The 17,574-nt window shown below is 45.4% G+C and overlaps 1 protein-coding gene across 4 annotated transcripts in view; it reads right to left on the minus strand.

Annotated features, from left to right (window-relative positions):
- The window catches only part of LARGE1 (LARGE xylosyl- and glucuronyltransferase 1), a 609,947-nt gene that overhangs the window by 307,771 nt on the left and 284,602 nt on the right, over window positions 1-17,574 (minus strand). For all 4 annotated transcript variants that reach the window (NM_001205588.1, XM_005206780.5, XM_059886204.1 and 1 more), the window contains one exon: window positions 6,492-6,574. In NM_001205588.1, coding sequence (NP_001192517.1) covers window positions 6,492-6,574 — 83 coding nt within the window. The remainder of the gene's footprint in view (window positions 1-6,491; window positions 6,575-17,574) is intronic.

A 17,574-nucleotide genomic window follows, 5' to 3' on the forward strand; every position in this document is an offset into this window, starting at 1 on the left:
AGCTCCAAGGAGGAGAGTGACCTCCCTGGGTCAGCAGCTCACAGACAGAAAGACAGAATCAGAACCTACTTCTAGTTCTTTGTTTTATTCAATCCTAGGTTCCTCCCTGCAGGATCTAGAAACTGCTTCTATACCAAGTTTAAGCCTGAATAAGCAATAAGACAATTAGAGGCAAATACTGTTCATGAAGACGCTATGCTGTTTTATCCTTTCTGCTCTTGAGGGGCACAGATTTAAAAACAAACACACAAAAAAGTTGCTTGATATGAAAAGCAAGGCAAACCACCCCGTCTCCTCCTGCCAACAGGGTGATGGAGTGAGCGAGTAAATAGATCCTCCTAGCAAACAAATATTAACTTTTTACAAGCTGGTCCACCTTTCTGACCACTAAGGTAACCACTTAGTGACTAAGTAAGAATTTTTTCTCTGCTCATTAAAAGCTCAGTTTCCTTACAGAATAGCTATATCTCCCAGTTTATCTGCAATTAGGATTGGAGTTACAGGCATTTCCCCAATTTTTGTTTAAATAGTATCCCATCCAGGTGACGAAGACACGATACTGTCTTATTTTCAACGAGGTAAACCTTTGCTCACATATACCTTGTATTTATTTTTTCTCATCCACTTTTTTTCTTCATTACAAAGGGTGCAAAATGAGATGACCAAAGATGTATGTAAAGAGAAAACAAAACCAAGATCATTTGTACTTTTTCCATTCTGAACACAACATGCAAAAATTCCATTTTTCATGTATTTTTTGCAACTCTTTCACCCCCTGTATGTCAACCATGTAGATGTGTATGTGTATGCATGACACATATGTGTGCATGTATTTACATAGTGGAACGATGATAAGTGTGAGTTTTTGAGCTGTCTTGTCACTTACTTTATATCATAAACTATCACTTAGCCATGTTATAATATACTTTTTATAACCAATTAAGAATATGGTTTACTATAAGAGGGATATTCCATTATTTAGACTTATTAAGTATTAAATTTAGACTTACTGTTTAAGTATTAATAGAATTTTTAGGATTATGAGCAGTATTTCACAAAAAATTTTCCTCTGTAGTTAGGATTATCCCTTTAAGGCAGAATCCCTTAATGTAGTCATATAGGGTAAACATCTTAGGCAACAATACTATGAACTTTCTAAAAGGTTATAGCAATTTTTAATGCCAGCATCAGTATATAAGAGTGCTCACAGGAACTTCCCTGGTGGTCTGTCCAGTGGTTAAAAATATGCCTTCCAATGCAGGGGACGGAGAAGGCAATGGCACCCCACTCCAGTACTCTTGCCTGGAAAATCCCATGGACGGAGGGGCCTGGTAGGCTGCAGTCTGTGGGGTCACTAGAGTCGGACACGACTGGGCAACTTCACTTTCACTTTTCACTTTCATGCATTGGAGAAGGAAATGGCAACCTGCTCCAGTGTTCTTGCCTGGAGAATCCCAGGGACAGGGGAGCCTGGTGGGCTGCTGTCTATGGGGTCACACAGAGTCGGACACGACTGAAGCAACTTACCAGTAACTTAGCAGTAATGCAGGGGATACGGGTTCAATCCCTGCTCAGGGAACTAGATCCCACATGCTGCAGGGCAACTAAGGCGGCAGGCTGCAACTGCTACGCCTGTGCGCCACTGAGGATCCCATACGCCACAACAAAGACCTGATGCATCCAAATAAATACTAAGAAGAATTAAAAAAAAAAAAGAACTGTGCCCATAGCACTCCTTTCCTACCTTTTAAAATATAGTGTGTCCACTGTCATCAGGCATGCTGCAGAAAAACGGATTTGATGTAACAAAGCAAACCTTAAATGAAATTTTGCTAAAAATCTTGTCCGGAAAATAAATCTAATTACTGTAATTAACAGTGAAAGCCAAAAGAAGCATCCGGCACCACTATTATTATATTATTAACATTAGGAAGGTACTCCATTTGTCAAAGTATTTTATAATCATGTATTAGTTAATCCTCATAACATGCTTTGGAAGCAATGAAGCTATTTATAGCTGGACTTCCTGAATGGAATGTCTTTCAAAAGTCCTTTTGTCTTGATATCTCAAATCATTATGACCAGCATATCAATTCACAGAATCATTCGTATCTGTAGAATCCCAAGGATGGGAGGGACTTAATTGGCTGCTCAGTTCAGGGAGATCAAGCAGGCCCTGATGTGGGGTGCAGAATTTTCACATCACATGTTGAGAATTTGCTTTCTTCTCAGATCTCCATGCCTCCATGAAAGTATGGCCTGCCATAGGCAGCTGATAATAAAACTACTGCTATTTCTAAATTGAACATCTTTGTGCTGCAGCTACTGTAGGAGGAAGAGTTTATACTCAATAGGATTTTTACAATTTCAACAACTACTGGAATTATTTAGGTGTATACATATACATTATTGTAGCTGGAATAGTACTTACACCCAATACTATCATAAGAACTTTTTATGATCTTAAAATGTGCCATAATTGAGAAAGAGCATGACTATCTGTAATCATACGATGTATGTCTGCCATGTTCAGTAGTGTCCAACTCTTTGCGACCCCATGGACTGAAGCCTGCCAGGCTCCTCTATTCATGGAATTCTCCAGGCAAGAATACTGGGGCAAGTAGCTATTTCCTACTCCAGGGGATCTTCCTGACCGAGGGACTGAACCCACATCTCTTGTGTCTCCTGTACTGGCAGGTGAACTCTTTACACTGCACCACTGGGAAGCCCAATTGTGCAAATACTCTTCTTTAAAGAGTGTTTTTTTCCTTTTTTCCTCCCAACCATGAGTTCTTTAGTGCAGACAAGGAATAAATATTGAGTTGGCCAAAAAGTTTAAAAACCCGAATGAACTTTTTGGCCACCCCAATACATAAAGGCTGAAAATCACTTGTCTAATTCAATGCTTAGCCTACATGATGGCTGGTTTCAAGTAGCAGATCAAGGCTGCAGAACCACAAGTTCCCAAAACTGCACAGAAACCAGGGTTTTGGGAAAAGGCTCCTCTTTATTCCACATTCCCATTTTCTCCTCGGATGTACAACTGAAAGCACAGTGGCAAATGGATAGAGCTACCAGGAGGGCCCACGTCCCCAGCAGTAACTGACCCTGTAATGTATTTGTCATTAGTAGCTCCCACCTCCCTTCCCTGCTCCAGGAAGGCAGCCAATGCGATGTTTTGTTAACCTGCCCGCTGACTGCAGGAACAGGGCAGTCCATCAAGAACCAGCCGGGTGAGATCAGTACAAATAGCTGAGCTAGGAAATAAATGCTGTCTTTTACCAAGTAAGTTTTGGGGTGAACTGATTCCTAACTAACTGATATAAGCTAACTGATAAAAAAAAACTCCAGTCTAAAGAGTGAAATGGCCTGCTGAAAATCACTGAGCTATATAGTGGCCTGAATGTGAAGTGAAATAAAATTAAGTCTGGGCTAATAGGTAACTGGTTGAATAAATATGTCTTTAGGTTATTTATTAACGCAGGCTCCTCAGTTCAGTTCTGTCGATCAGTTGTGTCTGACTCTTTGTGACCCCATGAACCACAGCACACCAGGCCTCCCTGTCCATCACCAACTGCCAGAGTCTACTCAAACCCATGTCAGTGATGCCATCCAACCATCTCATCCTCTGCCGTCCCCTTCTCCTCCTGCCCTCAATCTCCCCCAGCATCAGGGTCTTTTCCAATGAGTCAGCTCTTCACATCAGGTGGCCAAAGTATTGGAGTTTCAGCGTCAACATCAGTCCTTCCAATGAACACCCAGGACTGATCTCCTTTAGGATGGGCTGGTTGGATCTCTTTGCTGTCCACGGTACTCTCAAGAGCCTCCCAGGTTTAGTTATTAAATAAGGAAACATTTATGGAGCATATAAATAGTACTTGGCTGAGATACTGGGAAAACAGGAAAATCAAAGCATGGTGTCCTATCTCCAGAAGGCCCAGATTCTACTAGAAAATATAACATGTATAGATAAACAAAATATAATGTAATAAAGATAATAAATGCATAGGACTTTATGGGCGGGTAGAAGGGGAGGCCTGACTCAGGCTGAGAGGTACAGGTGGGCTTCCGGTTACTAGGCACATACCCTGAGAAAACCATAGTTCAAAACATACACATGCCCCTTTGTTCACTGCAGCACTATCTACAATAGCCAGGACATGGAAACAACCTAAGTGTCCACGGACAGGTGAATGGATAAAGAAGATGTGATACATATATGCAATGGAGTATTACTCAGCCAGAAAAAGGAATGAAATTGTGTCATTTGTAGACATGGGAATGGACCTAGGGTCTGTCATATAGAGTGAAATAAGTCAGAAAGAGAAAAACAAATATCATATATTAATGCATGTATGTGGAATCTAGAAGAATCGTACAGACGAACCTAGTTCCAGGGCAGGAACAGAGATGCAGATGCAGAGCATGAACATGTGGACACGGGGTATGGTCGGGGATGGGGAGCATGAGATGAATGGGAGGGACATATATACACTACCATGAGTAAACGAGACAGACAGTGGGAAACTGCTATAAAGCACAGGAAGCTCAGCTCGGTGCTCTGTGATGGCCTGGGGGTGGGGTGGGGAGTTGGGAGGGAGGTCCAAGAAGGAGGGGATATATGTATACATGCAGTTGATCCACTTCATTGTATAGCAGAAACCAACATAATATTGCGAAGCAATTATACTCCAAAAAAAAGAAAAAAGTCAGGAAAAAAAAAATGATGCCTAGGCAAGGCTTAAAGAAGACAGGGAGTTTGCCAGCTTGGAGTGGAGGAGGATGGGAGAAAGGCACAGTAGAGCAGTAAGAAGAGACAAGAGGCAGGGTGCGCCTCAGACAGGGTGTGGAGCTGCCAGCAGGCGAGTGCTGCTGGAGACTGAGGAGCAGCATGGGAACACTGCTGAGAATGACATCAGGCCCTGGATGCTCCACGTGCCATGGCAAAAAGCTTCAATGCTCTATCCTGGACAAGGAGAAGCTACTGAAAGGTTTTAGGAAATCAGATCAGCATCTCTGAAACATCATTCTGGCATCACAGAGGATGGGTCAGGGAGACAGAAAGGACAGGTGAGAGTCCATGGAGACATGAACTATGCCAGTCACAGTGGGGATGAACAGGAAGAGGTGGAACTGAAAATTATTCAAGAGGGAGAAGCTGGAGGCATTGGTAATGGACAGGCTGGCTGGGGGAATGCGAGAGAGGGTAGACACAAGATGAACCCCAGTTTCCTGCAGGGTGGGTAGGTCTTGGGTGTCCACCATCTTTCCCAACTCTGTTTATGCTCTTGACAGTTAGATGTGGGTGCAAAACTTTGATCTCTGTTCAGTTAAACTCTGGGAGCTTTTCATGCCTGTTCCTTCTGGTAAGATCCTTCTGGATCCTGCCATGGATATCTGATACATTCCCACACTGGTGGCTGTAGTTATGGATAAGCTTCATCCAAACCCTTGGTAAGAAGGTAGAGGCAGAACCAAGGACCTTAGCTGGAGTTGTAGACCCAATTCTGGATATACTCTGAATATAATTAGATATACATCAAAACAGTGAAGGGACAGAAGAAAAGTCCCATGAAAAAGGAAAAGTAAACGGCAGGTGTTTAACTTGGAGAAGAGGTGACTCAGGAGAGGATGGTCACTTCCAGGTGGAAGAGGAATCCATCTTTCATAGGACTGTCTCCATGGCAATACACTAGTGTCAGAGAACATCATCACACCATCCAAAGATTGGAAAAGTTCAGTTTGACATGAAGCAGGACTGTCTAAGGGTCAGAGACACCTGAAGGTAGGGTGGGCCACATTGGCACAGAGTAAGCATCTGTATAAATTTGCTAGAGCTGCCCCAACAAAATGCCATAAGCTGGGTGTCTTAAATAACAGGAATTCATTTTCTCTAGTTCTGAAGGCTAGAAATTCAAAGTCAAAGTGTCAGCAGGGTTGGTTTCTTCTAAGGTTTCTCTCCTTGGCTTGCAAATGGCTGTGCCTCCATCCTGTATCCTCTTCTTATAAGGACCCCAGTCCCACTGGATGAGGGTCTACCCATAGGACCTCATTTTAATTGAATTACCTCTTCAAAGACCTTAACTCCAAATTCAGTTTGAGTTACTGGGGTTTAGGATTCCCAAGGATACATTTTAAGGGATCACAATTCAGTCCACAACACAACCTGTCAACAGGGATGTGTAAACAGAGGTCTGATGGCTGTCAACCAGAGGAAACCAATAAAGAAACTGAAGTAACAAATTCAGAGCATCCTTGAAGGTCCCTTGAGGTCTCAGAGCTACGATTCTCAACATTGCGAGAGGGCACCTCAACCCTGCTGTTAAACATTATTAACACAATAATCTCCCCGGGGCTTCAGACAATAATTACATTTTCATGGCAGCTTAAATGATGGATGAGAAATGTTGCTTTACTTTAACCCTTCTTGGAGGAAAGGCGCGGGCCGGCAGCTACACACGGGAACCTGCAGAGGACAACCACGCGCTTACCTGTGAAACAGGACAGACTTCACCAAGGTGACTACGTCCCGGCTGGCGTTGTATCCGGCACAGACAATAGCAACGTGAATTGTCTGGGAAGAGAACAGAGGAGCAATTAGATGGAGGAGAAGGATTTTCCTGGTGCTTCTGACGGCATGAGAAAGTGCCCTAATTCTTGTTGGGATGGTCGGGACACAAGGAACATTGGCAGCAGCTGTGAAGAATAACTCCAGACAGTTTTATTAAGGCCTTTTTAATCGGTTTATGGAGCTATCATCATTTAGAAACCATTAAGGCTCTTTTCAATTACATTTTGGGGACGAGAGAAATGGCAATTGGCTTGAATAGGCAAACAGTGCGTCCCGTGCCCCCAAGCCTGGAGACAATGACAATCGGTAACAAGAGAGGAGAAAGAAATACGCCTGAATGTATGAACTGACAACCGGGGATCTCAGTTGGAGATGTGGTGGCTCAGAGTTCAGGAAATGTTCTCACAGGACATCTCAGGTCAGGGGCAATCTGATAACAGGACAAAGGGAACCAAGAAACACCGAAGGGCCCAGCTGGGATACCATTCAGGGAGCTGAAGGCTGGGATACCATTCAGAGAGCTGAAGGCTGGCAGAATCAATAGGACATGGATGGATCATCTCACCAAAGCACTTGAGGGCATGGGCCCCAGCATGCCCATTAACCCCTGGTGACCCAGGAACGCTTCAGCATCAGGTGGCTCACTGTAACATGACAGTCAGGACGCACATCATGCAGGATGTCACGGAAGGCAACTATGTCAAGTACAGAGATGCGGCACACTGCAGTCTGATCACAGAAGAAAGGCCCTTGAGAACTGAGCTTCCGAAACGGGGGTGATTTGCCATCTTGGTGTGCCATGAATGAATTACAGGTGATGAAGATAACACATGTCTTCAAGTGAGAGTTCCAGGCTACCAGGCAGGGCTACCCCTCAGGCTTGGCTGCCCTCTGCTGCCTGAAATTTTTATGTTCCTCTGGGCACCCAATACTGAAATTCAAAGAAGGGGTCTTGATAGGCACTGCTTCATTTTCAGAACCATGCATGGCCCTTCCTCCTAGCGCATGGCTCCCAGACTGCCTGTTCTGCTCACCAGCCACTTCCAGCTACAGGGCAGTTCTGATGTCCTGCTCACTTCCATACAGGCTTCCCCAGACCTACATCAGCCTATGCCTCCTGACATCACCAAGGAAAGGGTAACCATATCCAGGATAAACCAACCGAGAGTCTAGGATGCACTTGCAAGACCTTTTCAATTCCAATGACCTTTACTCCACCCTGGCCACTCACTCTCAGCGCCAGGTACTGAACCTCAGCTTCCTCCAGATCATCACTTTTGAGAAATTATCAGTTCACCCACAGCTCTAGGATTCTCAGAGCCTCTCACTCTTGCAGCTGCCCCTTCCCCTCATGGAGACCCCTCACGGAGACCCCTCACTTTGCCCTGTGTATCAGGCCCTACCTGGTTACCTGACCCATCTACCCTGCCCTTGGCTCCCTGAAATGTTCAGCCCCACATGCAATACACAAGCCAGCACCCCACAGTCAGGGCAGCAGGATCCCTGCTCCACACTTACATGGGGGACCAAGAAGGAAGACGAGGGAAGACAGAAGAGAAGAATCACTACGCTAAGAGCTAATATTTATTGAGCAAATTAGTACATACTGGGTACAGTATTCAGCAATTTATACAGATTGCCAGGTTTAAGCTGTACGAGACAAGTACAGGGTTACTGTTTCAGTATTAGAGATCAGGAAACAGGCTGAGAGAGATGGCATTTTAATTCTGCATAAGAGATTCTTCACCCTGCTGGTGGTGCATCAGAAACATCCAAAAGATCTCAAAAATGTACCCTGTGCCCCAGCCCTGTGTCACACCAATTAACTCACACTCTCATATGTCCGAGACCTTAACTACTCTACTAGAAGGCAGTGGTTCTCAATAGGGGGTAATCCACTCCCCTTTGCCTCCCCTATGACATGTGGCGATGTCTGAAGTCGTTTTGGGTTGTCACTCCTGGGGATGTGAGGAGTGGCATTCTACGGAGGGAGGCAGAGATGCTGCTCTGCATTCTACAATGCACAGGGTGGTCCCAAAAGAATCACCCTATGTGCAAAAGGTCAAGAGCACTGTCTCTAGGAAACCCTGTTTTAAGGAAGGAGAGAGGCAGTGAGAAAGGCTCAGATCCCACAGAACACCAAAGCCACCTTTTCAATCTCATTTCTGCACATCTCAACTTCCCCACCTGTAAAATGACGACAGCCCTGTTTATCTCTAGAAAACATCTCCCAAAGACTCAGAATCAAAGTCTGTAAGGCAGATGCAACTGTCACTGTTTGAATAGTGGAGGAGATGAATAGGAAAATGCCTGCCCATGGGAGGTATAACCAGGGTGGGAACAAGAATGGGTAAATGCACGCTGAATCAGGCTCTTTGGAATCGCAAATATTTAAATACCCGGCCTCCGAGATATCAAACTTTGTCTTGGCTTCAGGGTTCAGGGACTTTTTAAAATGGGCCCATTAAATGTAAGCACAAGCGCGCACGTTCTCAAACATTTTACATAATTTCCCAAATCTCTTTAGCTTCATCCCGTACACCTGCCACCATGAATAAATTCATCATCTGCAGCCGCCACCGCAGAGCCCTGCTACCCAGGAAGGCAGAAAATTGGAGTGTCACGAACACGTACCTGAAAGAGCTTGGGATGGTCCCAAATTTTATGGGTGCAGAAGAGAATGGCAGGAGTGAGGCGAGGCTCAAGGCAGGAGTGGGGACAGTCTGGGTTCAGGGATGAAGGTTCCTTGAAGGACCAGGGGTGCATACATGGCCTCACTAAGAGAATTTTCCATTCTGAAGCTATGAAGTCCAGGTTTCAAGTTTCTCAATGTGGTGGCTTAAAGGTGGTCCCAGACACCTGGATGTTCCTCCCCTCAAAAGAAAGGGTCTAGCATCAGATTCTGTGACCACTTGTCCATTCCTCCCCTATACTTGGCAGACATCATACTTGTCTCTATTGGTCAGAAAGTCTGAATAGTGTGATCATGGACTCACTGCCATTTTCCAACTGGATTTGTGCCTTGAGAACCTTTTTTAGACCGAATTAATTGGGTTCTTGTCACCCTGTTTATTTAACTTATCTGCAGAGGACACCATGCAAAATGCTGGGCTAGATGAAGCACAAGCTGGAATCAAGATTGCCAGGAGAAATATCAACAACCTCAGATGTGCAGGTGACGTCACCCTTATGGCAGAAAGCTAAGAGGAACTCTTGATGAGGGTGAAAGAGGAGAGTGAAAAACCTGGCTTAAAACTCAACATTCAAAAAACTAAGATCATGGAATCTGGTCCCATCACTTCATGGTGAACAGAAGGGGAAAAAGTAGAAGCAGTGACAGATTTTATTTTTTTGAGCTCCAAAATCACTGCAGATGGTAAGGGCAGCCATGAAATAAAAAGATACTTGCTACTTGGAAGGTAAGCTATGACGAACCTAGAAAGTATATAAAAAAGCAGAGACATCACTTTGCTGACAAAAGTCCATCTAGTCAACACTATCGTTTTTCCAGTAGTCACATACTGATGTGAGAGTTGGATCATAAAGAAGAATTGATGTTTTTGAACTGTGGTGTTGCAGAAGACTCTTGAGAGTCCCTCGGACTGCAAAGAAATCTAACCAGTCGATCCTACAGGAAATCAGTCTTGAATATTCATTGGAAAGACTGATGCTGATGCTACAATACTTTGGCCACCTGATGGGAAGAGCTGACTCACTGGAAAAGACCCTGATGCTGGGAAAGACTGAAGGCAAAAGGAGAAGGGGACAACAGAGAATGAGATAGTTGGATGGCATCAGACTCAATGGACATGAGTTTGAGCAAAGTCCGGGAGATAGTGAAGGAAAGGGAAGCCTGGCTTGCTGTGGCCCATGGGGTGGAAAAGAGTCAGACATGACTCAGCGACTGAACAACAACAATAACAAACTGTGTTCCTCCTGCCTCTGGTTTCTGGCTGAGTTTGGTCAATGGGGGACTTCAGTGGGAGAACAAAGCTCCTCTCCCTCTTTACCTCTAGTTCTGGTTCCACAAGTACTCCTCCTGCCCCCGCAGGCCCAGTGGTTGTGGTGACTCCCTCCTGCGAGCTTTAAAACCCTCACTGGTTCCCCTGAACCCCGCCCATGCCTCTGGCCCTGTGTTAAATCCTCTCCCCACCTTTTGTGAGTGTGCCCCCATTTCTTCCCAGGACCTGACTAATTCTGGTAACTATTCCTCAGCACCCCATTTATCCTGGGGGCTAGAAGGGGACCTCTGATGACTTTGGAGCATCCATAGACGTATCACTGATCCCTAAGGCAAAGCAAGGTAGAAGGGCATCCAAATGAACCTGAGAATGGATAAGTTGTAGGTATAAATTGGAAGGGACATTGCCTGGAGATCCAGTGATTAGGACTCAGTGTTTTTTACTGTTGAGAGCTGGGTTCGATCCTTGGTTAGGGAAGTAACATTCCACAAGCCATGCAGTGCGGCCAAAATAATTTTTTTTTTAATTTAAAAAAAAAATGTTAAAGCACTATACAAAATTCTCAGACACAGGGACTACACGATTTATAATAAGGAAAGCGTCCTGCTTTCTCCCTTTAGTCATCAATATGATGCTGCAAGCTGTAGCTGGAGACACAGGTCAGAGTGCCAGAGCTGTGAACTGGGCTTTATTCCTGACACCACTGGGGTCAAGTGACCTTCACTGCTGGGGCCTGCAGGAAGAATTCAGGCATGACATGAGTGCTTTTAGAGAGACTGATGTGCCAGGCGCTGTCCTGGGCTCAAAGGACAAAAAGGTCAATCGGCCTTTGTCCCCCTGGTCAAGGGAGAGGGAGAAATACAGTCAACCAGACAATCGCATCAGAGACTGCGGATGCTCCTATATACACAGGCTCAGGGTCCCTGCCCCCCAGAGCGGCCAGCAGCACTGAGACCAAGCGGATGCAGCATGAGCTTCCAGCAGAAGACACGACAGTTACTAGACCAGGGCAACACTCACTCCAGTCTCCAGAGTCAGCACAGATTCATAGCTATGTCAGCCTCCTCATAACCTGAGAGAGAACCGCCCTCCAACAGGAGAGAGTCCCATAGGGCTGTTTGCTCATACATGCATGCAGGAGAAGAACCTCTGTCCCAAATGAAATTTGGGCCAAACTAATAAGGGATGGCAGGCAAGCTGTGGCCCAGGCAGAAGTAAACACCACTCTGCTCACCCTGCTTCCACCACTGACACCATTAGCAGAGGCCTAAAAGCTCAGGTGCTCCCCTCAGGGCATTCTGCCCCAGGGGCACAATGCAGTGAAAGCCTCTGCTCACTGGGAGCCTTTGGGAGTGGGAGTGAGAGGGAAACCTATTTAAATGCTGGCATGTGATGCGAGGGGAAAAGTCAAGGCTAGGTCTAGACCCTGGACTGAAGCTGCCGGGGACAGGGGTGGGGAGGCAGGACCTCCCAGAAGACAGATGCTGTCGCAGCAGCTGGGGAGAGGCACACAGCTGGCCACAGAGGCTGTTTCCCCAGTTAGTAGGGAAAACCCAACAAAGGTAGAAGAGACCTTGGTTTGAGCCGCAGTGTCAACACAAGTCACTGTGTGATCTTGGAACAGCTGCTTTATATCCCTGGACCTCATTGACTCACCTGTAAAATGGAGATAAAAATAAATACCCCACTGGATAACTGAGGGGATCAGACACATACGTGCATGACTGAACTGATGCTTGTTCATGTCACTGACTGCACCCAGCACAAAGAGAAGCTGGGTGTCATCCCCTGGCTTTAACGTCCTCATCTGTAAAATGGGGACATGATTCTACTTACCCTCTAGGGGTCGTTGAGGATAAGTGGTCCTCCAACTCTAACATCCATCAGAAGCCCTGGAGGGTGTGTTAACACAGAGTGCGGGGTCCCTCCCCCAAAGTTCCTCATTCAGGAGGTTTTGTAGGAGCCCGAGGATTTCCTGCAACCAGGTGATGCTGATGCTGGCGGTCTAGGGACCCCACCTCAAGAACCACTCTAGCTAAAGCTCTCTGAGAAGTGTCTCTGGTTAAACACTCCACAGACGTTAGCTGTGATTCTGTTGGGAGAGGAGGGGTGTCCACAGAATCTGTTTCCGACTTTCTCTGAGGAGGACCACCCCCCTCACTTCTACAGAACAAGGAGAGGCAGAGCTCCGCCCACAGCTACCCCAGTCTCCCTTTCCTCCTTCAGGGTGAGGAAAAGGCAGAGGGAGAAGAACAGGGAACACAGGCTTCTCCTGCACAAAAGTAAAGCCCTGGAAGTCAGAAGAGCCAGATGGTGGGCCTAGCTCTTCCTCTGGCCAGCTGGGTGATCTTGGACAAGTGACTTAACCTCTCTGGTCCTCAGTGACTCCTTTATAAAGGGATTCAGAGGCCCCCAGTCAGGCCAGTGTGCCAGCTTGGAAACAGACGCCCCAGCCCTGATCAAGCCTTCGGCTGAGGCAGCCCCAGCAGATGCTTGAACTGCAACCTCAGGAGAGACCTGAGCCACAACCCCCAGCTAAGCTGCTCCCAGATTCCCACTTTTCAGAAACTATGAGATAATAAAATGCATGTGGCATGAAACTGTTAAGTTTTGGGAATAAGTTGCCCTGAAGCAATAAATAAGATACTCAAGGGAGGCATCTGAAAGGTCACACTTAGAGCTTGCTGCTAAGTCACTTCAGTCGTGTCTGACTCTGTGCGACCCCATAGACGGCAGCCTACCAGGCTCCCCCGTCCCTGAGATTCTCCAGGCAAGAACACTGGAGTGGGTCACTTAGAGCTTGGGTCCCTGAAAATCACTACAGAAAAAAGTCCTACTAGGTACATTCCAGTGGGCTTCCCAGGTGGTGCTAGTGATAAAGAACCTGCCTGCCAATGCAGGAGATCCACCAGACTCGGTTCAATTCCTGAGTCAGGAAGATCCCCTAAAGGAGGAAATGGCAACCCATTCCAGTATTCCTGCCTGGTAAATCCTATGGATAGAGGAGCCTGGTAGGGTATAGTCCATGGAGTGGCAGAGATTGGGACATGACTGAAGCGGCTTCGTATGGAGGTACCTTCTAGTACAAGTTCCCTAGTTCAAGGGTGCGACATTCAGGGGAAAATATTTTAGCAGATTTATGTCCTTGAAGGAGCCTCAGAGACAACATATGAAGCTGATGAAATGTGAATCCAAAGGCTGTACAAGTATCTTCCAATAGTGACACGGTGTATGAAAAGATGTCAGACAAACCCCTTCACTGTGGGGTAATTATAGAAAGACCCTGAAGACGAAGTAAAAACAAAAAGACAGATCAAAATTCTGTTGGGTTTGTTAGGGACCCAGAAAATGCAGGTAAGAGGTGTCAAGGTTTATAAACATAAAACCTAAAGCAAAATGCTCAACTCCTACTGAGCTGACAAATGCAATCACAATCTGGCAGGCACCGTAAAACAACCCAACTTCTTTTTAAAGAACAGTCATGTCTTTGCTTAGACCACAGAGGAATGAGTACTCCCCATAGGGCTGCGACAGCCCCCAAACTGAAAGGTGACCCCCACATCATTCATGCCTGTCACCCAGAAGCCTTCTGAGATGAGGCACCTGCCAGGCAGAGAATAAGGACTGCAGCTCTGAGCTGATGGAGCACTGGTCCCAGCAGCTCTAATTCACAGGGTTCAGCACAGTGGTTCCAAGCACAGGCTCTAGGAAGCAAACTGCCTAGGTTTAAATGTGAGCTCCACCTCTTCCTGGCAGTATGACATTGCCATAATTATTTAACTTTTCTCAGTGGTAGCTTTCTACTCCATAAAAAGAAGAACGCATGTTATGCAGATTAAATGAGATACTTCATGTAATTTTAGCATGCTGTTTCCTACATTTGCAGGTCTCAATACATGTTCACTTTTGTTATTATTACATTGCTATTACAATTTTGAATACCGTTCAAAGCATGGGATAGAAGGAAAGGGATACTTCCTCAAGGGGTGGTGTGACATCAGCCATTACCATTCACCTGACTTTCCGTAATAATAATATCAATTGTTGCTGTTTCAGCTCTTTGACATTCCCTCCATTCAGAGATGGGGTGTATGCCCTTCTCCCTTCAAAGTGGGTGGGATTTTGTAACTGTTTCAACCAACAGACTATACTATGGACAAAAGTGACACCATGTGACTTTTGAGATCAGGTCATTAAAGTGTTTCTGTTCTGCCTTGCTCACTGGAATACTTGTACTTAAAGCCATCAGCTGCTATGGAAGTAGCTGGCCATCCTGGAGCTGCCATGTTGTGAGGAAGCTCAAACCAGCCACAGAGAGAGACCACAAGGAAGGCCCCAAATCTATAACAGTGAAGAAAGACACCAGGCCAATGCCCACAGCTCCAACCCTCGCTGTTCCAGCTCCAGCCACTAACTAACTGCACGAGCCCTTCTACCCGCCAGGATCACTCAGCTAAGCCCTTCTCAAATCCCTCACCCACAGACACCATGAGAGCTAACAAAATGATTGGTGTTGTTTTAAGCCATTTTGTTTTAGGTGATCTCTTAGGCAGCAATTGGCAACCGGAAGATTCATAATAAGCATATGTGACACCTATCCAGGGTTACTTTCCCACCTGCTATCTCATTTCATCTGCACAGGGAAGAACACATTATTATTCTCATTTTGTATTAATAAAATAGACTCCAAGAGAGTAACTGAACTGCCCCGGGTCACATGGCTGCTGCTGCTGCTGCTAAGTTGCTTCAGTCATGTCTGATTCTGTGCGATCCCATAGACGGCAGCCCACCAGGCTCCCCTGTCTCTGGGATTCTCGAGGCAAGAACACTGGAGTGGGTTGCCATTTCCTTCTCCAATGCATGAAAGTGAAAAGTGAAAGTAAAGTTGCTCAGTCGTGTCCGACTCTTAGCAACCCCATGGACTGTAGCCCACCAGGCTCCTCCATCCATGGGATTTTCCAGGCAAGAGTACTGGAGTGGGGTGCCATTGCCTTCTCCAGGTCACATGGCTAGTGAGTGGCAAAGTAAAGATTTCTGGTTAGACATTCTGACTCCAGTTTACAGTTTTTGTGCTGAACCATGGCTGACTCCCAGAATGGACCAGAACCAGAAATGCAAGAAAAATGCACATATCTGTACAAACAGAGGCAGAACTGGAGATCAAAGAGGATCATTCTGTTCCAAGTCCAGAAGCACAGAGAAACCAGTCCCTCATGGAAGCAGAATTGCCCTGACAACAGAAACATGCAGGAAGAAAATGGGCAGCAGTGACTTGAAGGGGACATCATTAGGGAACGATAAGAGGGCACAAGGCTCCAATTTCTATCACCAGCGATCTCAGCTGACAGCCCAGGTGTCATTACAGAAGCGTTTTCAGAAATACTTGTCATAGCCCAGAGAAGTTCCAGTGCCACCAGAGATGATGACAACGTCCCTAGTTATGAGGCCCTGCATGCTGACAGGGTGTCAGGACCAGCTTCAGCACTCATAACCATAAGCGCTGCCAAAGGAGGAGGATTCTATTTTGACTCTGACTGACATTTCTTGTTTGCCTATATGGAATTTTCCCTAAAATCTTTAAAGATGCCAAGTGATGGAAACAGAGGAAGCTTATTGCTAATAGGTCTGAAGCCAGCATCGCAGGGCACATGTGCCCCTGGAGGAGACAACATTGAAATAAGATGCCAGCGGGCCAGAACTTGCTAATTCATCTATGGAACCTCTGAACAGAATCCAGCGTTCACAGGTGAATTCCACCAAAATAAATAAATAAATAAATAAATAAAATAAAAAGAAGTAACATTATCAAGACACACACAGAGTATAATAAACGAACAAGGACTTCTCTAGCACTCCAATGGTTAAGACTCTGAGCAGGGATGGGTTCAGGTCGAGGAACTAAGGTCCCTCATGCCATGGGGTGTACTCAATAAATAAATGTACAAAACCTTAATTCTCAGGTACAAAAGACTAAAAAATAAGTTATGGTAGCAACAAGCCCAAGATCTTTATCTTTCAAAGAGCATAGAGATAAAGTGAACCCCACAATTTATTTTAGTTGTTCTTTAAAGCAGTAGTTTCCAAACAGTTTCTACTATCTCAGAATCATTTGGATACAAAATTTTAATACCTAAATTTTGGGCCCTATTCTCAGGGATTCTCAATCAGTAGGATGGATGGGTTCCATGAATATGGATGTTTGGTTATGTAATTCTAATGTACAACCCAATCCGGTAACTACTCATTTGACAGAGAATGTTCACTGTAACCATAACATCGGTTGTCTAGTAGCCAAGGGCTTCCCCAATGGCTCAGACAGTAAAGAATCTGCCTGCAATGCAGGCAACCTGGATTTGTTACCTGGGTCTGGAAGATCCCGTGGGGAAGGAAATGGCTACCCACTCCAGTATTCTTGTCTGGAGAATTCCATGGACAGAGGAGCCTGCAGACTACAGTCCATGGAATCACACAGAGTTGGACGTAACTGAGCGACTAACACTTTCACTTTCTAGTAGCCAAACTCCAAAATGTTAACAGAGAATGTGGCTTCCTTGAAGAAAAATCTGTTTTCTAGGCTCCCTTGCAGCCAGGTGGCAGCTAAAGGTACCAGCTAAATGAAGTTCTGCCAATGTGATCTAAAAGGGACTGACTGTGAAGTTTCTAAGACGTGTTCTTAAAGCAAGCTGATACACTCACCCTTCCTGCTAGTTGGAATGTGACTGACAGAGCTGAAGCTCTGACAGTCATTAAAGACCATGCAATGACCTTGAGAATGCCAGTCAAGCCAGCTGGGTGACAAGATACAGGAAGCCTGCATTCCAGATATGAACATCCCTACATGACAGCCTCCAGATTTCTTATATGTAAATAGAAACAAGGTGCAAAGTAGCTGTTACTTAGAATTGTTTGATAAACAGTGAAATCAACTACTAACACAATAATAATGCCACGGTTTGCCTAAAGTTCTAGTATTGTTACATTGTTACCACTGAAACAGTTTGAGGCAAGAACTTGATTTTAATCCATAACACACAAATAAAG

The sequence above is a fragment of the Bos taurus genome, chromosome 5 (genome assembly GCF_002263795.3).
Source record: "Bos taurus isolate L1 Dominette 01449 registration number 42190680 breed Hereford chromosome 5, ARS-UCD2.0, whole genome shotgun sequence".
NCBI classification, from domain to species: Eukaryota; Metazoa; Chordata; class Mammalia; order Artiodactyla; family Bovidae; genus Bos; species Bos taurus.